Raw genomic sequence first — 21758 nt, forward strand, 5'->3', positions numbered from 1 at the left:
GGCCCTGTTAGTTGTGTTGGCACTGGTAGCGTTTTTTGGCCTTGTTAGTTTTGTTGGCACTGGTAGCATTTTTTGGCCCTGTAAGTTGTGTTGGCACTGGTAGCATTTTTTGGCCTTGTTAGTTTTGTTGGCACTGGTAGCATTTTTTGGCCTTGTTAGTTTTGTTGGCACTGGTAGCATTTTTTGGCCCTGTTAGTTGTGTTGGCACTGGTAGCATTTTTTTGGCCCTGTTAGTTGTGTTGGCACTGGTAGCATTTTTTGGCCCTGTAAGTTGTGTTGGCACTGGTAGCATTTTTTGGCCTTGTTAGTTGTGTTGGCACTGGTAGCATTTTATCTTTTTTCGATTCTTCAGGATACTCTAAGAACACGTGTCAGCTTTCCTCGTCACCTAGAGATGGGCGTGCGCTTCAGACAGCATAAGGCGGGGCTTACACTGGGCCCTCACCTGGTCTGGTTCCAGCGGCTCTATCATGGGGGAGTCATCGAGTCGTCGTAGAGGTGATGAGGCAAGGCGTCGCTCCCACTCTGACGCACATCCGTCTGCTCCTCCTCCTCCCTCTAGGAAGGAGCGTCTTAGAGCACTGATGGCTTTCTGGGGCTGCAGGGCCTCCTCAGGGCTCCCCAGTACCTCCTGAGAACCAAAGAACTGCTGAGTGGTCATGTGACCAGCTGACCACTGGAGCTCTAATCACTGATTGGATGAGATAACGGATATTACCTGAACTTCTTCATCTTGATCAGACTGAAAGACAAATTGAATAAAGCAGTTTAGGACCATCTGAAACTGGTTTAGCACATCTGAAACTTGTTTAGAACCATCTGAAACCAGTTTAAGACCATCTGAAACCGGTTTAGCACATCTGAAACCAGTTTAAGACCATCTGAAACCAGTTTAGGACTATTTGAAACTTGTTTAAGACCATCTGAAACCGGTTTAGCACATCTGAAACCAGTTTAAGTCAATCTGAAACCATCTTAGGATAATCTGAAACCACTTTAGAATCATATGAAATAAGTTAAAGAGCATCTGAAACTGATTTAAGACCATCTGAAACCAATTTAAGAGCATCTGAAAGCAGTTTAGGACCATGTGAAACTTGTTTAAGACCATGTGAAACCGGTTTAAGACCATGTGAAACCGGTTTGGACCATGTGAAAGCATATTTAATAAACACTGCACTGACTCCCATTTCAGTTGCCAATGCTACACTGATGTAGGTCATACTTAGGGTTGCCACCTTTGAGAAATGAAAATACAGGAGGCCCACCACGGCTCCTCAGGGCAGGGGCCACCACCCAGGGAGTGAGATATTTCATTTTGAAAAAAGCATTTAGTCAAACTTAAAGCTTAACACGAAACTGTTCATGACAAACTGTGCAGTCACTGAAATGTGCAATAATAAACTTAAATACCAATAATTTGAATCTTTAAAGTGAGGACATTTTTAGTTTAAGAGGAAAAAAAAACAAAAATACTTGTTTGCCTATAGTTTGCTTCATTGCCAACCACACTGTCAAGCCAGGGGTTCAACTCTTCCCACTCACATCTGTATATTTGCAAATGTTTTCACTTCTTTGGATGTGGTGGAGTTTCAGACTGGCAATAGTGATGCATTCGAGAGACAAATGACATACAACGGACCAGCACTTTGTTAGTTGGCTATGTACCACAGGCTTTTAAGGTGGCAGTAATTAAACCATTACTTAAAAAGCCATCACCTGACCCAGCTATCTTAGCTAATTATAGGCCAATCTCCAACCTTCCTTTTCTCTCAGAAATTCTTGAAAGGGTAGTTGTAAAACAGCTAACTGATCACCTGCAGAGGAATGGTCTATTTGAAGAGTTTCAGTCAGGTTTTAGAATTCATCATAGTACAGAAACAGCATTAGTGAAGGTTACAAATGATCTTCTTATGGCCTCGGACAGTGGACTCATCTCTGTGCTTGTTCTGTTGGACCTCAGTGCTGCTTTTGATACTGTTGACCATAAAATTTTATTACAGAGATTAGAGCATGTCATAGGTATTAAAGGCACTGCGCTGGTTTGAATCATATTTGTCTAATAGATTACAGTTTGTTCATGTAAATGGGGAATCTTCTCCACAGACTAAAGTTAATTATGGAGTTCCACAAGGCTCTGTGCTAGGACCAATTTTATTCACTTTATACATGCTTCCCTTAGGCAGTATTATTAGACAATATTGCTTAAATTTTCATTGTTACGCAGATGATACCCAGCTTTATCTATCCATGAAGCCAGAGGACACACACCAATTAGCTAAACTGCAGGATTGTCTTACAGACATAAAGACATGGATGACCTCTAATTTCTTGCTTTTAAACTCAGATAAATCTGAAGTTATTGTACTTGGCCCCACAAATCTTAGAAACATGGTGTCTAACCAGATCCTTACTCTGGATGGCATTACCCTGACCTCTAGTAATACTGTGAGAAATCTTGGAGTCATTTTTGATCAGGATATGTCATTCAAAGCGCATATTAAACAAATATGTAGGACTGCTTTTTTGCATTTACGCAATATCTCTAAAATTAGAAAGGTCTTGTCTCAGAGTGATGCTGAAAAACTAATTCATGCATTTGTTTCCTCTAGGCTGGGCTATTGTAATTCATTATTATCAGGTTGTCCTAAAAGTTCCCTAAAAAGCCTTCAGTTAATTCAAAATGCTGCAGCTAGAGTACTGACGGGGACAAGAAGGAGAGAGCATATCTCACCCATGTTGGCCTCTCTTCATTGGCTTCCTGTTAATTCTAGAATAGAATTTAAAATTCTTCTTCTTACTTATAAGGTTTTGAATAATCAGGTCCCATCTTATCTTAGGGACCTCGTAGTACCATATCACCCCAATAGAGCGCTTCGCTCTCAGACTGCAGGCTTACTTGTAGTTCCTAGGGTTTGTAAGAGTAGAATGGGAGGCAGAGCCTTCAGCTTTCAGGCTCCTCTCCTGTGGAACCAGCTCCCAATTCAGATCAGGGAGACAGACACCCTCTCTACTTTTAAGATTAGGCTTAAAACTTTCCTTTTTGTTAAAGCTTATAGTTAGGGCTGGATCAGGTGACCCTGAACCATCCCTTAGTTATGCTGCTATAGACGTAGACTGCTGGGGGGTTCCCATGATGCACTGTTTCTTTCTCTTTTTGCTCTGTATGCAGCACTCTGCATTTAATCATTAGTGATCGGTCTCTGCTCCCCTCCACAGCATGTCTTTTTCCTGGTTCTCTCCCTCGGCCCCAACCAGTCCCAGCGGAGGACTGCCCCTCCCTGGGCCTGGTTCTGCTGGAGGTTTCTTCCTGTTGAGAGGGAGTTTTTCCTTCCCACTGTGGCCAGGTGCTTGCTCACAGGGGGTCGTTTTGACCATTGGGGTTTTACGTGATTATTGTATGGCCTTGCCTTACAATATGGAGCGCCTTGGGGCAACTGTTTGTTGTGATTTGGCGCTATATAAAAGAATTGATTGATTGATTGATCTGCTGCACTAATAAGACAACAGAGCATGAATCAGCTGCTGTCTGTTAGCTTAAACATGTGTATATAAGACAACCCAAATTAAAGGAGAAATGCTGCTTTTAACAACCTGGACCTCATTTCTGTCATAAAATACAGTCGTTTACTCACCAATATAAGTTTGGTGTGATTAGAAGTCCATAGTTCAAACGATGTGTTCAGTTCAAATCTGGAGCAAACATTTTTCTTCTTCTATTAAGCTGGATTAGAACGTTTTGTGGTACACAGCACCAACTACTGGACAGGAGGAACCTAGCAGTCAATGTGACTCACTGATTTCAAAATGCAGCTCTTTCAACCAGACGTGTGGTGCCATGACATGTCAATCATCTATGTCTAATCAGATTTCAGGGGAGTCCAGTGAAGCCCCGGCCTCTACTCTAGCTCCACCCATGTCAGGAAGTGTTCAACATTTGACATTTCCTGTTTCACTGTGACTGAAAATTTGGCACTTCCTGTTTGAGTGTGAGGTTGCCACTGAGTTCCCGTAAGATTCCATGGGATCTCATTTGTTAATCCAGGAAGTGTTTGACACTTGAACATTTCCTGTTTTACTGTGGATTAAGAATTTGGCACTTTCTAATGAGGACTCCCTGTACCATGAGCGAGCTTCGTGACACTGCATGACGCTTCGCTCGTATTATTCATTTTTCCCTTAAATGAACTGTTGTGTGGGCCGCCAGAAGAGGAGGTACTGCTGGCCCACCACCAGAGGGCGCCCTGCCTGAAGTGCGGGCTTCAGGCACGAGAGGGCGCTGCCGCCACGGACACAGCCAGGGGTGACAGCTGTCACACATCAACTCATGACAGCTGTCACCCATCTTCATTTCATCACTCCATAAAAGCCGGATGTCATCTCCACCTCGCTGCCGAGATATTATCTACCTGTGAAGGTACTTTTCTCTGCTGACCTAAATCATTGAATAATAACCTGAACTTCTTTGCAGCCGTATTCCTGTGGCGTTTCATTATCTGTGGATTGGTGTATGGTGTGAACAGCGACGGCTTCGCTTCACACCCAAACCAGATAAGTGGTTAGACAGGAGCTGCACGAGTGTGTGATTAGAGGTGGAGGTGACTTTCCACCTTCTGACTGTTGTTGTTACTGGGTGTACACACACCCACACTTGACTGTCTTTGTTCTTCGCCAGCAGTACCAGATCTGACAGTCGGGGACGGTGATCACCTGGGAATTCGGGACTTGGCGGCTCCAGTATTCACCGGGTTCTGTGGTGGTGGAAATCGTGTGGTCCCGGCTCTTCTCAGGACAGACGTCTTCTATCCTCGAGCCTGCCCACACGTCACCTTTGTGTATTGACTACTATCAGATTCTGAGATTGTCTGTATATTCGTTGTGCACATTCACAACATTAAATTGTTACCTTTTGGCTCATCTATTGATCGTTCATTTGCGTCCCCTGTTGTGGGTCCGTGTCACTACACTTTCCCCAACAGGAACTGTTCTAATATATATTACAGCATTAAATGAATGAACCATGAGGTCAAAGGTCAGTCAGGATATTTGGACAGGCAAAAGCCTGCCCCTGTTGCCCATTTTTAAACAGTCACAATCACTGGTTAATAGTGGAACAGACGTGTGCAATATTTGAGGGAATCGTGACTTTGACGATTAATGCATGAATTTGGCACACAGTTAGAGCAAACCAACCAGATCATTTGGCTATAGGAGCATTGCAGAGACGGCCATTTTTCAAGATGGCTGCCACGGGATGTTGTTTTATCAGTTGTTCAGGCTCTAGACCTTCAAGGCTCTTGATTTTGGCAGCTAATCCTACATATTCAAGGATGAGGAATACAGTAGTACTATTTACAACATGCTAGCACCTACATAACAACATATGGCTAGCATTCAAGTCACTAAATAATTGTAAAACCATTAAAATAGCTAACATTGGTGATTTATACATGTTTTTGAACTGTGACTAATGAGAAGAACACAGTACCCAACTTCCCAATGTTTCATTAATTGCTGTTTACAAGAATTATCCAGTAGATGGAACTCGAAAAATAATCTGACCTGCAGCAGCTTTTTGTCATCCACTATTCTCTGCAGCAACTTGTTGGTGCAGATTTGATTGCTGCAAGAAATATATGAGCAGTTTTTCCTCAATACTCAACAATGAACATGTGAAAGTTTTTAATTAAATGCATTTATATGAGCACTATGTTTATTAATCCTCATTATTAAGCAAGCTAGCTAGCTAACATATTTGGCTAACATCAGCAATCTAGCTGAGTAGCAAACATTTATGAAGGGCTGTGAGTCCATACGCACCATATTTCAAACTGATTTGAAAATGTTATTTCATTGGTCAAAACATCAGTATTCAGTTGGTTTGGGTCTGATGCTGATCTCACTTTTTGAGACTGATCTGTATGTACATTTGTATGCTCTCAGATGACCTTGACTGGCCTGTTGTACTGTTCCATGTGACTGTGCTGCAGATGATGTACCTTCCTGGTGGTTTCAGCTGATGCTGGATTGGTGGTGCTAGAGCTAGTACATACTATTCTTTAAGTGGCATAGTGAACTGTGAGACAATGGCCAAACTATTCAAGTCAGTGGACCCTGCTGGGCCTGGAATGTCAGACACATGGGCCCTGACCACAGTCTGGAATAAATGTGTTCTTTGTCAGGAAGACAGAAATGTCCAGTTACTTCAACACGTGGCAGAGATGGAGCAGGACCACTGATCTGTATCGAACACTGGATGTCTCAGTGGTCCACACACTCCAAACCAATGAAATGAACTGGCCGCCATCTTACCACTCACACGTTATGTGGACCGCACACAGACAGCTTATTAGAACGTCAACAATTTGGAGTAATAACTGAGCTGATTCTCTCATTTCATTCTTTGTGTTCTTCTGTCTGCCATGATTATCTGTTTGATTTTTTTCCTTTCTTTCTTTTAGTACTTTGGCACTTCCTCTCCTTCTATTCTCACTTACTCATTTCTAAACATTATGATTCCTTAATCAAAGTTTATACAAGTGTTGTGAAATCATCAGCAAGTTTTTATACAGTAGTGTTCAGAATAATAGTAGTGCTATGTGACTAAAAAGATTAATCCAGGTTTTGAGTATATTTCTTATTGTTACATGGGAAACAAGGTACCAGTAGATTCAGTAGATTCTCAAAAATCCAACAAGACTAAGCATTCATGATATGCACACTCTTAAGGCTATGAAATTGGGCTATTAGTAAAAAAAAAAAAAGTAGAAAAGGGGGTGTTCACAATAATAGTAGCATCTGCTGTTGAAGCTACAAACTCAAAACTATTATGTTCAAACTGCTTTTTTACCAATCCTGTGAATCACTAAACTAGTATTTAGTTGTATAACCACAGTTTTTCATGATTTCTTCACATCTGCGAGGCATTAATTTTGTTGGTTTGGAACCAAGATTTTGCTGGTTTACTAGTGTGCTTGGGGTCATTGTCTTGTTGAAACACCCATTTCAAGGGCATGTCCTCTTCAGCATAAGGCAACATGACCTCTTCAAGTATTTTGACATATCCAAACTGATCCATGATACCTGGTATGTGATATATAGGCCCAACACCATAGTAGGAGAAACATGCCCATATCATGATGCTTGCACCACCATGCTTCACTGTCTTCACTGTGAACTGTGGCTTGAATTCAGAGTTTGGGGGTCGTCTCACAAACTGTCTGCAGCCCTTGGACCCAAAAAGAACAATTTTACTCTCATCAGTCCACAAAATATTCCTCCATTTCTCTTTAGGTCAGTTGATGTGTTCTTTGGCAAATTGTAACCTCTTCTGCATGTCTTTTATTTAACAGAGGGACTTTGCGGGGGATTCTTGCAAATAAATTAGCTTCACACAGGCGTCTTCTAACTGTCACAGCACTTACAGGTAACTCCAGACTGTCTTTGATCATCCTGGAGCTGATCAATGGGTGAGCCTTTGCCATTCTGGTTATTCTTCTATCCATTTTGATGGTTGTTTTCCGTTTCCTTCCACACGTCTCTGTTTTTTTTGTCCATTTTAAAGCATTGGAGATCATTGTAGATGAACAGCCTATAATTTTTTGCACCTGCGTGTAAGTTTTCCCCTCTCCAATCAACTTTTTAATCAAACTACACTGTTCTTCTGAACAATGTCTTGAACGTCTCATTTTCCTCAGGCTTTCAAAGAGAAAAGCATGTTCAACAGGTGCTGGCTTCATCATTAAATAGGGGACACCTGATTCACACCTGTTTGTTCCACAAAACTGACAAACTCACTGACTGAATGCCACAGAATCGTTTCCATCTTTTGAATCACTGATTTTAAAAGTTGTGAGAACTAATCCTTTTTATTGTGTTTTAATATATCGTCCACCTGGTCAATGCACTTCCTTCCTCAAGGAGATTAGTGACTTTTTATCTACAACTCTCAAGCTGTCCAGACTTTTAATTGTTGGTGATTTTAATTTCCATGTTGATGATGCTTCTGATAAATCTGCTGCTAAATTCATCAGTCTGATGGAATCTTTCAATTTGATCCAACACGTGTCTGGCCCCACACACAGCAAAGGTCATGTTTTAGATCTTGTTTTTACTCTGGGTCTTAATATTGAGTCTATTTATTCTGAGGATTTTTTTTATTTCTAATCATGTTTGTATTCTCTTTAATTTCTCTCTTAATCTGGATTGTCCGTCTGCTCCTCCTGTGATCTGCTCTCACATTTTTAATCATTTTACTGCAGATGTATTTTCTGCTGCTTTTAACCTTGATGAGTTGTTTAGTTTAGATGATGTTGATATTTTAGTTAATTCTTTTAATCATCATTGTCTCTCAATTTTGGACAGAGTGGCTCCTTTTAAAACCAGACACGCCCCTCTGAATAACTCCTCCCCCTGGATGAATGACAGTATTCGTAGTGTTAAGAGATCATGTGGGAAAGTGGAGCGGTTGTGGAAATCTACAAAGCTCCAGGTCCACCTCCTTCATTTAAAGGAGCTTTTAATCTCTTTTAATAATATGGTGAAAGATGTGAGGGCTGCTTATTTTTCCACTTTAATTTCTAACAACCGACGGAATCCAAAAATTTTGTTTGACACAATCAGAGACATTGTTACACCTGCATCTCCTGCTGCTATCATTCAGTCAGATGAAGACTGTGACAATTTTTTGTCCTTTTTATCAGTAAAATTTGTGATATCAGGGCAAATATTAATCCCTCTCTTTGTTTTCCTGTCCTCTATCTTACCCGGCCATCAGTTCTGGATAGTTTTAAACCTATATCACTGAAAGAGCTCACTGGTCTGGTGGACAGATTGAAGCCTTCCTCCTGCCCACTTGATATCTTCCCTACCTCCTTTTTTAAACAGGTCTTCCATTCTATTGGCCCGGTTGTCTTATTGATAATAAATAGATCACTGCTTTCCGGCTATGTCCCTCAGTATTTTAAACAGGCAGTTATTAACCCTCTTTTAAAAAAGCCTAATGCTGATCCTTCACTCCTTCAAAATTTTAGACCAATTTCAAAGTTAGTGTTATGTGCCGACGCAGGATGAGGAGCGGACCTGCGTCTGACTGAACCCAGCGCTAAATAACCAGAAAGCGGTTCCAAAAAACAAAACAATTTTATTATCCCTCTCTTGTGCAACACTCGGTGTACAACATAAAAGTGCGTTTGTCTGGCGGAGTGAAGGACAGCGCGCTCTCCAGCGCCCAAAGGGATCAAAGCCCAGCGCTTCTGGACTCACATTCACCGCCAAACACCCCCCAGGTGGACACGACAAACTGACTCTGTGAAGGATAGAAGAGGTGAGGTAAGTCAACAGCTACAACTAATATCCTTCAAAGGCACACACTATCAGCAACACATTCAGGTCTGCAGCTTCTCACAACAGGTGGAGGATCATCAGTCCGCACGCCACGGCCATGAGAAGCGAGCTGCACAGTTCTCATCAATGTTCAAATATACTGCGTAACAAAATACTAAATTACTATTAACACTTATTCAGACAATCAGTCACCTCTGATGTGTGCTGACAGCATGTGTCCCTCACCCGTCCTCCTTCACAGGCACGATGTGTCAAATCCAGGCGCGGTCCTCAGCGTCTCACAAACGAACGTCACAAGGTCGAGTTCCCGGCAATTCTGCTTGAATCACTCATGGCTTAAATGCAGAACGCCATCTCATTATCTGCTTCAGCTGAAAGTCTTTAAGTTTGCACGTGAGCATCATCCACAGGTGCTGCAAATCATACTGATGAGGGTGAAGGATTCTTCTGCCAGCACCTTCTCCACAGACAAAAACCAGTTTGCATACCACCTGGAGAGCAAAGAAAAGAAAACAACACAAAAACATCCAGCCAAACCCCCCAACACACAACAGTTGCCTTTTATTTCCAAAGTCTTAGAGAAAGTGGTGGCCAAACAGCTTAATGAGCTTTTAGCTGAACATAATATTCTTGATAAATTCCAGTCTGGGTTCCGTCACTTGCACTCTACAGAAACTGCCCTTCTCAGAGTTCCAAATGATATTTTAATGCGCAGAGATGCAGGTGAATATTCTGTGCTTGTCCTTTTGGATCTCTCTGCAGCTTTTGACACGGTGGATCATGGAGTTTTAGTTGAGAGACTAAGGACTTGGGTGGGCATTTCTGGGTCTGCTCTGGACTGGTTTTTATCTTATCTTTCACACAGGACTTTCGCTGTTGCTACTGGTAAATTTATGTCCTCCTCTGCCATGTTATCCTGTGGTGTGCCTCAAGGTTCTGTTCTGGGACCTATATTGTTTGCTCTATATTTGCTCCCACTTGGTCATGTCTTGAGCAGTTTTAAAGATGTCTCCTACCACTGTTATGCGGATGACATCCAGCTGTATATTTCATTTACTCCTCAAACTGTCTCTAGGGTATTTGCTCTTCAGAGCTGTCTTGAGGTTATTGGCGGCTGGATGGCGGCCAACTATTTGTCTTTAAATATAGCAAAAACTGAGGTCCTTGTTTGTGCCCCTGACAAGTTTGTTCCCACTGTGGTTGGGAATCTTGGTTCTCTGGCCCCTTTTGTTCGCTCAGCAGTGAGGAACTTGGGTGTTACGTTCAATCACTCCCTCAACTTTGACACATATGTTACCCGCCTGGCAGAGTCTTGTTTTTTTCCATTTGCGTAATATTGCCTGTCTGCGCAACATTGTGTCTCGGGCAGAGTTGGAGATGATCATTCATGCATTTGTGTCGTCACGTCTGGATTACTGTAACTCACTATTTTTTAGCCTTAGCAAATCCTCTTTGGACCGCTTACAAATGGTTCAGAATGTGGCTGCGAGGCTGCTGACGAGGTCATCAAAGAGGTCACATATAACCCCAATCCTCTCCTCCTTGCACTGGCTCCCCATCCATTTCAGACTCCAATTTAAAATTCTAGTACTGACTTTTAGAGCTCTGCACGGTCAAATGCCATCTTATATCACCGAGTTATTACATCCATATGTGACAAGCAGGTCTCTGAGGTCTTCGGACCTGGGCCTATTGGTTGTGCCTAGGACAAGACTGAAGACCAGGGGAGACTGTGCTTTCGAGGTGGTGGCACCTAAAATGTGGAATGCATTGCCTTTGGACCTACGCTCCGTGGACTCTGTTGAAACATTTAAAGTGAAGCTAAAGATCCTTTTGTATAGGCTGGCTTTTACCTAGTTTTATGGTTCTATGTTTCTGCTGCTTTTAATTTCTTTGTTCTTATGTGAAGCACTTTGTGATTTCTATCTTGAAAGGTGCTATATAAATAAACCTTACTTACTTACTTACTTACACTACTATTATTGTGAACACCCCCTTTTCTACTTTTTTTTTTTTTTACTAATAGTCCAATTTCATAGCCTTAAGAGTGTGCATATCATGAATGCTTGGTCTTGTTGGATTTGTGAGAATCTACTGAATCTACTGTATATGTGTTGGCCATCTCTGTTTATTTAATCCCTTTCTTCAGCTACTTTATGTTCTCAACTGTTAAACACCTGACTGTCCTGTACAACCCAGTTTACCTTCCTGTCTGAATACATTCATTTTATGTTTGTAAAATTGTAATGTAAAAACAGTAAAACACACCACCACCTCAATTTTGATTCATTGATATTTACATTTACTGTTACCCACCTTTTGTGTGTAATTTTGTTCTAAATTTGATTTCAAAACAGAGTCTGCTTGAAGGACTTCAATTGTGTTTGTCTTTTAACCAAGTGTTTCCACTTAGTTTGGGGAGTCCAACTCTTATAGTTCTGCTAACTATTATATTTATAAGACATCAGCATTACAAAAACAAATGTTTTAACAACTGTTTTGATTAAAATGATTGGCATTTGGCTTATGTCTAAAACAGGTTAACCCAGGCAGCGCCGTGTACCCCAGCTTGTGTGAGTGTGTGTATATATACGAGGTCTCTTAGATAATAAACCGACCCTTTTATTTTTTTTTTAACTATATGGATTTGAATGACATGCGATTACACCAATCATGCTTGAACCCTCGTGCGCATGCGTGAGTTTTTTCACGCGTGTCGGTGACGTCATTTCCCTGTGGGCAGGCCTTGAGTGAGATGTGGTCCCGCCCTCTCGGCTGAATTCCTTTGTTTCACACGCTGCTCGAGACGGCGCGCGTTGCTTTATCAAAATTTTTTCTGGACCTGTGAGGAATATCCGAGTGGACACTATTCGAGAAATTAAGATGGTTTTCTGTGAAAAGTTTAACGGCTGATGAGAGATTATGGGGTGTTTCTGTCGGTGTAAGGACTTCCCACGGAGCGGGACATCGCACAGCGCTTCCAGGCACCGTCGTCGGCCTGTTTCGAGCTGAAAACATCCTAATTTAAGGCTTAATTCACCCAGGACATCGTGAGAGAACAGAGAAGATTCAGAAGAGGCCGGCATGAGGACTTTATGCGGACATTCCACTGTTTAAGGACATTTTTTTAATGAAAGACGTACGCGCAAATTCGCCGAGTCGTTTCCGTGACGACTCGGCAAATCTGTGTGCGCCGCGACAGGAAAAACACCTCCGTGTTGAAAACCATTTGTAGAATTCAGGCGGCTTTTAATGGCTTTCAACAAGTGAGTAACTGAGAAATTGTTTAACAGCTTGGGCATGTTCCAACTTGCCCGTTAAGGTTGGGTCCGGCCCGACATGCGACTCTGCCCGCATGTTCTTTCATTACAAAATGACCGTTAACAATGGAATGTCTGAATAAACTCCTCATGCCGACTTCTTCTTAAAGTTCTCTGTTCTCTGACGACTTACTGCGTCAACAGAGCCTGAAATGTGGAAGTTTTCAACTTGAAACGGCGAGACGCTGCCGCCTCGAAGCGCACATCGCCGTCAGGCGCCGTGGACCGTCCTTAAAGCGACACTACCAGACCAAAATCTCTCATCAGCCGTTAAAATTTTTACCGAAAACCAGCTGAATTTATCGAATGGTGTCCACTCAGTTGTGCCTTACAGTTTTGAAAAAAATTTGATCAAACAAAGCAACAGTCTCTGAGCCATTCCTAAACAATGAAAAAAATCGACGAGCGGGTGGACGACTCCTCACTCAAAGACTGCCCACAGGCGAATGACGTAACCGACAGGCGTGAAAAAACTCTCGCATGCCCACGAGGGTTCAAGCATGTCTGATGTAATCACACGTGATTCAAATCCATATGGTTTTTGAAAAAAATAATAAGGTCGGATACTTTTCTAATAGACCTCGTATATATATATATATATATATATATATATATATATATAAAATGAAAAAAGTTAACAAGAACAAAAGTGGATGGACATCAAAAGTCCTGATGAATAAGACAGCAACAGTGGATTTTGATAGTTGCACTGAAAGAATAAAACACTTAACTCACTACAAGAATTGGTTTTCGTTCAAAGGTCCAAAACATGCAACCTAATAAATGTTTTAAAATAGTTCATCCAACACAATACTAAACATGTGGCTACAAACAAGCCACTTATTATTATTATTATTATTATTATTATTATTTATTATTAGGGCCTGAGTGCAGCCGATCTGCTCTGTGTGAGCCTGATCCGGCTGTCACGCCCACATACTTCATCGTAGATCCTTCAAACTTGCTGGACATGATGAGGGCTCCGCCCTGAACGTCAGCATATATTAACTTCCCACCTAACTCATAGCGCCCCCCGGTGGTAACAGGAAATGTCCTATTTTTACTTTAACAGGTCCTGATGTCACATACTTAACCCAATCAACTTCATTCCACTTCTAAAACATACAGAACAAATTGGTGAATGAAGGCGATGAACGCCGTGAAGTTACGAGTAACGGCGTCCGTGTGGCGGAGTATCGAATATCGCCCCTTCGCCATGAATTTTGATGGCTTTAAATTTGTCATGTCATCAGGAAAATTGATACACAGGTCGAGCACGACAACCTCTTACAATTCATAGGGGCGTCGCCCATGGGCGGGGCAAAATGCCTCAATAGCGCCCCCTTGAAACTTTCAAAAACCCCTCCATATAGGGGTTTTTTTGGAGTAGGGAGATGAAAATTGGTACACGTGTGACTTGCATAGACGTACAAAAAAGTCTCTTGCACCATGGGTCTACTCCAAACAGGAAGTCGGCCATTTTGAATTTTCTTGTCATTTTGGCGTGATTTCCACATGTTGTATTTGAACGAACTCCTCCTAGGGATTTTGTCCAATGCACTTCAAATTTTTTCCACATCACCCACAGATGATACTGACCAAAAGTTATCGAAAGCTTTTCTCTATGTTGAAGGGTGTGGCCGCTGTGGCGCCACCATTTTGAACCTTTGCCATAGAACATCAAGTCATGATAACTTCTTCATGCTTTGCCTGATTGACTTGAAACTTCACGTGTGATGATGGTTGGCCCCTGATCACACTTGACCCCTGTGTTTGTGCTCTGAGCACACCCTTGTGGATGACCCATCAACATGTCATAACTCCTTCATGCATTGTGTGATTTGCTTGAAACTTGAACTGTGTGATGAGTATCTGCCCCTCTATACACCTGCCCACATCTGGTCACAAGGGGACGTGGTGGCCCGGGGAGGCAGTGGCACACACACGAGGGCCCGTATATGACTGCTTGCAGTACTAGTTATTTTTATTAGTATTATTCTGACTTTTCAAACCTAATTTCGGCCCTTTCCCATGCTCCAAAACTCACCAAACATTTCATAGTTGTTTGGCTGGATATGAAATTTGATATTTTGAGGATCGCACACATGGTCGCAGCAAAACAGTGCCCTCTACAAATTTTCAAAAAACCCTCTACATTGTTTTATTTATTTTATTTTTTTTGGAGTAGGGAGATGATTTAATCTTTCATCTTCTGGGGGGCAGAGCCGAAGCACCGAAGCATGATCATGGCTAACATGGTGACATGGTGAAGAGCTTCGCTCGTCATGTCTGTGACATGTACAGAAAAATATGTTTTGGTGTCTCGCTCGTTCTTTGTCAGGACGTTGTTATGAATTTGCCTTAAGTTTTCACTAGTACAGTCCAGACGAACTTCAATTCACTGGGAAACCGCCGTGAGACAACATCTGTGAACAAAAATGTTCCTGTGAGAAATCAGGAGTCCCAGTGCAACCTTTTAAGAAGCACTGATAATTCATACAATTCATCCCCTCTTTTTATTCACTTTCTCTGTGGACGTGAGAAAGGGTTGCATTCTCGTTCTTCTTTTTTTTTCTGCGTTCTGTCTCCTTTTTTTTTGTTTCTCATTACACTGTAATCAGTTTGAATGTACATTGAAGGCATAAATATTCCGTCTCGGACAAACCACATGGACCCTGTTTGTCTGAAAAACGTTTAGTCTTCAGCCGGTAGCGTCAGTGGCTACATCATGTAGCTCTTTTACCCGTTCTGTGCCATGTCGGCTTGTTGTCTCGTTTGTGTGAGAGCGTGACAGTGTGGTGCACAGGCCTGGCATATGTATGACAGCATCAAGTGGACCCTCACATACAAAGAATTCACCTAATCACTTAATTCACTGAATCACTTCAGCTTCGATACATAAACCACAAGTATCAAAACAGCAACATGTGAATGTGTGTCAGTGAACTTCAGGCTGCTTCAAAATGCTGCCAGACGTTCGATGTCTCAATACAATCCAGTTTATTTATAGAGCACATTTAAAAACAACAAAGTTGACCAAAGCACTGTACAAAGACATAAAATCAATCAATCAATCAATAAATAAATAATCACATGATAAATGTGATTCACACAACAAAACAAAGAGCAGACAGCCGCCTGACAAGAACCTTTTCAACCTGGGAACTTGATGACTACAGAGGGACAGAGGGGACACTGGCAGCCATCAATACTTCTATTTTATTTTGTTCATGATTCTGTTTTGATGAGTGTGTGTATGACATTTATGAAAAATATGGAACAATTCACATCCCATATTGATTCAATACGGGACACAACAATTCATTGTCAAATAAAGGACAATCCTGTATTTTACGGGACAAGTGGCAACCCTGTTCATGCTGCACTTACATTCTCAACGAGTGGAGGTTCATCAGAATAAAGAAAGAGGACAAACCTCTGTGGCTGTCAGATCTCCATCCATCGCAGTGTCCGTCAACTCCGTCTAAAAAACAAACAATCAAAGTGTCTGAGTGTGTAAACACAGTGTTCCAACCAGACCATCACATATACACACCCAAACCACATGACCCATACACACCCAAATATACACACCCAAACCACATGACCCATACACACCCAAATATACACACCCAAACCACATGACCCATACACACCCAAATATACACACCCAAACCACATGACCCATACACACCCAAATATACACACCCAAACCACATGACCCATACACACCCAAATATACACACCCAAACCACATGACCCATACACACCCAAATATACACACCCAAACCACATGACCCATACACACCCAAATATACACACCCAAACCACATGACCCATACACACCCAAATATACACACCCAAACCACATGACCCCATACACACCCAAATATACACACCCAACCACATACCCTACACACCCAAAATATACACACCCAAACCACATGACGCCATACACACCCAATATACACAACCAAACCACATGACCCATACACAGCCAAATAGACACACCCAAAACCACATGTAACCATACAACGCCCAAAGATACACACACACAAACCACATGACCCATACCATACACACCCAAATACACACCCAAACCACATGACCCATACACACCAAATATACACACCCAAACCACATGACCCATACACACCCAAAATATACACCCCAACCCATAACCCACGCCCAAATATACACACACCCAAAAATGACCCATCCCAACCAAATATACACACCCAAATATACACACCAAACCAGATGACCCATACACGCCCAAAAATACACACCCAAACCACATGACCCATACACACCCAAATATACACACCCAAACCACATGACCCATACACACCCAAATATACACCCCCAAACCACATGACCCATACACCCAAATATACACACCCAAACCACATGACCCATACACACCCAAATATACACACCCAAACCACATGACCCATACACACCCAAATATACACACCCAAACCACATGACCTAATACAACCCAAATATACACACCCAAACCAGACAACCCATACACGCCCAAATATACACACCCAAACCAGATGACCCATACACACCCAAATAGACACACCCAAACCAGATGACCCATACACACCCAAATATACACACCCAAACCACATGACCCAGACACACCCAAATATACACACCCAAACCACATGACCCATACACACCCAAATATACACACCCAAACCAGATGATCCATACACACCCAAACCAGATGACCCAGACACACCCAAATATACACATCCAAACCACATGACCCATACACACCCAAATACACACCCAAACCACATGACCCATACACACCCAAATATACACACCCCAAACCACATGACCCATACACACCCAAATATACACACCAAAACCACATGACCCATACACACCACCAAAAGTATACACCACAAAACCACAGGAACATACCACACCTAAATTATACACGACCCAAAACCACCATGACACATACACACCCAAATATACACACCCAATACCACAGGACCCATACACACCTCAATATACACACACCCAAACCACATGACCCGATACACACCCTAATATACACACCCAACCACCATGACCCAGCACACACCCAAATATACACACCCAAACCACATGACCCATACACGACCCCTAATATAACACACCGCAAACCAGATGACCCGATACACACCCAATATACACAACCAAACCACATGAACCCATACCACACTCAATATAACACCCAACCATCAATGTACCCCATACACACCCAAATATACACAACCCAACCCAACATGACCCATACACACCCAAATATACCACCCCAACCCACATGACCCTACACACCTAAATATACACTCCAAACCACATGCACCCATACTACACCCAAATAGACCACACCCAAACACAACATGACCCATACACACCCAAATATACACACCCAAACCACAGGACCCATACACACCCAAATATACACACCCAAACCAGATGATCATCCATACACACCCAAATATACACACCCAAACCACATGATCATCCATACACACCCAAATATACACACCCAAACCACATGACCCATACACACCAAATATACACACCCAAACCACCATGACCCATACACACCCAAAATAATACACACCCAACACATGACCCATACACACCCAAATATACACACCCAAACCACATGACCCATACACCCCCAAATATACACACCCAAACCACATGACCCAATACACACCCAAATATACACACCCAAACCACATGACCCATACACACCCAAATATACACACCCAAACCACATGACCCATACACACCCAATATACACACAACCACAACCCATAACACCCAAATGCCAACCCAAACCACATGCCCATACACCCCAAATATACACACCCAAACCACATGACCCATACACACCCAAGTACAGTATACACACCCAAACCACATGACCCATACACACCCAAATATACACACCCAAACCACATGACCCATACACACCCAAATATACACACCCAAACCACATGACCCATACACACCCAAATATACACACCCAAACCACATGACCCATACACACCCAAATATACACACCCAAACCACATGACCCATACACACCCAAATATACACACCCAAACCACATGACCCATACACACCCAAATATACACACCCAAACCACATGACCCATACACACCCAAATATACACACCCAAACCACATGACCCATACACACCCAAATATACACACCCAAACCACATGACCCATACACACCCAAATATACACACCCAAACCACATGACCCATACACACCCAAATATACACACCCAAACCACATGACCCATACACACCCAAATATACACACCCAAACCACATGACCCATACACACCCAAATATACACACCCAAACCACATGACCCATACACACCCAAATATACACACCCAAACCACATGACCTCATACACAACCCAAATATACACACCCAAAACCAACATGACCCCATACACAACCCAAATATACCACACCCAAAACCACATGACCCATACCCACCACAAATATACCACACCCAAACCACCTGACCCATACACACCCAAATTATGCACACCCCAACCCACTATGACCCAACCCACCCAAATATACACAACCCAAACCACCAATGACACCCCATTACCATCACCCAAATATACCCACCCAAACCACCATGACCCCTCCCACACCCCAATATACACACCCAAACCACATGACCAATGTACACCCCAATATACACCCCAACCACATGACCATACACACCCAATATACACACCCAACCACTGAACCATACACACCCAAATATACACACCCAAACCACAGACCCATACACACCCCAAAATATACACACCCAAACCACATGAACCATACACACCCAAATATACACACCCAATCACATGACCATACACACCCAAAATATACACACCCAAACCACAGGAACCATACAACACCCAAATATACACACCCAAAACCACATGACCCATACACACCAATAATATACACACCCAAACCACATGACACATACACGCCCAAATATACACACCACAAAATATACACTACACCACAACCACATGACCCCACCACACGTAAATATACACACCCAAACCACATGACCCATACACAACTAATATACACACCCCAAACCACATGACCCACACACCCAACTATACACACCCAAACCACAGACCCATTACACACCAAATTATACACACCCAACCACATAAACCCATACACGCCCCAACTAACACACCCCAAACCCACATGACCCATACACACCCAAATATACACACCAAATATACACACCCCAAACCACATGACCCATACACACGAAAATATACACACCACAAACCAGATGACCCATACACGCCCAAAAATACACACCCAAACCAGATGACCCATACACACCCAAACCACATGACCCAGACACACCCAAATATACACACCCAAACCACATGACCCATACACACCTAAATATACACACCCAAACCACATGACCCATACACATCTAAATATACACACCCAAATCACATGACCCATACACACCCAAACCACATGACCCATACACATTTAAATATACACACCAAAATCACATGACCCATACACACCCAAACCACATGACCCATACATACCTAAATATACACACCCAAACAACATGACCCATACAAACTCAAATATACACACCCAAACCAGATGACCCATACACACCTAAATATACACACCCAAACCACATGAACCATACACACCCAAATATACACACACAAACCACATGACCCATACACATCCAAATATACACACCCAAACCACATGACCCATACACACCCAAATATACACACCCAAACCACATGACCCATACACACCTAAATATACACACCCAAATATACACACCCAAACCACATGACCCATACACACCTAAATATACACACCCAAACCACATGACCCATACACACCGAAATATACACACCCAAACCACATGACCCATACACACACTAAATATACACACCCAAACCACATGACCCATACACACCTAATATACACACCCAAATATACATACGCAAACCACATGACCCATACCACCCCAAATATACACAATAAAAACCCACATGACCATACACACCCAATATACACACCCAACCACATGTACCCATACACACCTAAATATACACACGGCAAACCACATGACCCATACACACCTAAAATATACACACCCAAACCACATGACCCATACACACCCACATATACACACCCAAACCACATGACCCATACACACCCAAACCACATGACCATACACTCTAAATATACACACCAAAATCACATGACCCATACACACCCAACCACATGACCCATACATACCTAACTATACACACCCAACAACATGACCCATACAAACTCAAAATATACACACCCAAACCAGATGACCCATACACACCTAAATATACACACCCAAACCACATGAGCCATACACACCTAAATATACACACCCAAACCACATGACCCATACACAACCAAATATACACGCCCAAATATACATGCCCAAATATACACACCCAAACCACATGACGCACACACATCCAAATATACACACCCAAACCACATGACCCATACACACCCAAATATACACACCCAAACCACATGACCCATACACACCCAAATATACACACCCAAACCACATGACCCATACACACACAAATATACACACCCAAACCACATGGCCCATACACACCTAAATATACACACCCAAACCACATGACCCATACACACCTAAATATACACACCCAAACCACATGACCCATACACACCTAAATATACACACCCAAATATACACAAGCAAACAACATGACCCATACACACCCAAATATACACAATAAAACCACATGACCCATACACACCCAAATATACACACCCAAAACACATGAGCCATACACACCCAAATATACACACCCAAACCACATGACCCATACACACCTAAATATACACACGCAAACCACATGACCCATACACACCCAAATATACACACCCAAACCACATGACCTATACACACCCAAACCACATGACCCATACACACCCAAAACACATGAGCCATAC

The 21758-nt window shown here is 42.4% G+C and overlaps 1 protein-coding gene across 1 annotated transcript; it reads right to left on the minus strand.

Annotated features, from left to right (window-relative positions):
* Nucleotides 1–388: 388 nt before the first annotated feature.
* On the minus strand, nucleotides 389–16200 carry LOC117506292 (band 4.1-like protein 3). The gene is made up of 3 exons (XM_034165780.1): nucleotides 16102–16200; nucleotides 719–742; nucleotides 389–628 (listed from the first exon to the last, which is right to left on the minus strand). The coding sequence occupies exons 1-3, from the start codon at nucleotides 16126–16128 to the stop codon at nucleotides 389–391; spliced, it is 291 nt and encodes a 96-aa protein (XP_034021671.1). The 5' UTR covers nucleotides 16129–16200.
* Between the last annotated feature and the right edge of the window lie 5558 nt (nucleotides 16201–21758).

This window comes from Thalassophryne amazonica, unplaced genomic scaffold (genome assembly GCF_902500255.1).
Source record: "Thalassophryne amazonica unplaced genomic scaffold, fThaAma1.1, whole genome shotgun sequence".
In the NCBI taxonomy this organism is placed as follows: Eukaryota; Metazoa; Chordata; class Actinopteri; order Batrachoidiformes; family Batrachoididae; genus Thalassophryne; species Thalassophryne amazonica.

Coding starts and splice junctions, on each gene's coding strand:
- LOC117506292 (XM_034165780.1), bottom strand. CDS start 16,128: ATGGATGGAGATCTGACAGCCACAGAG. Junction 743..16,101: donor GAGATCTGACAGCCACAGAG/GTTTGTCCTCTT, acceptor TTTGTCTTTCAG/TCTGATCAAGATGAAGAAGT. Junction 629..718: donor ATCAAGATGAAGAAGTTCAG/GTAATATCCGTT, acceptor GGTTCTCAGGAG/GTACTGGGGAGCCCTGAGGA.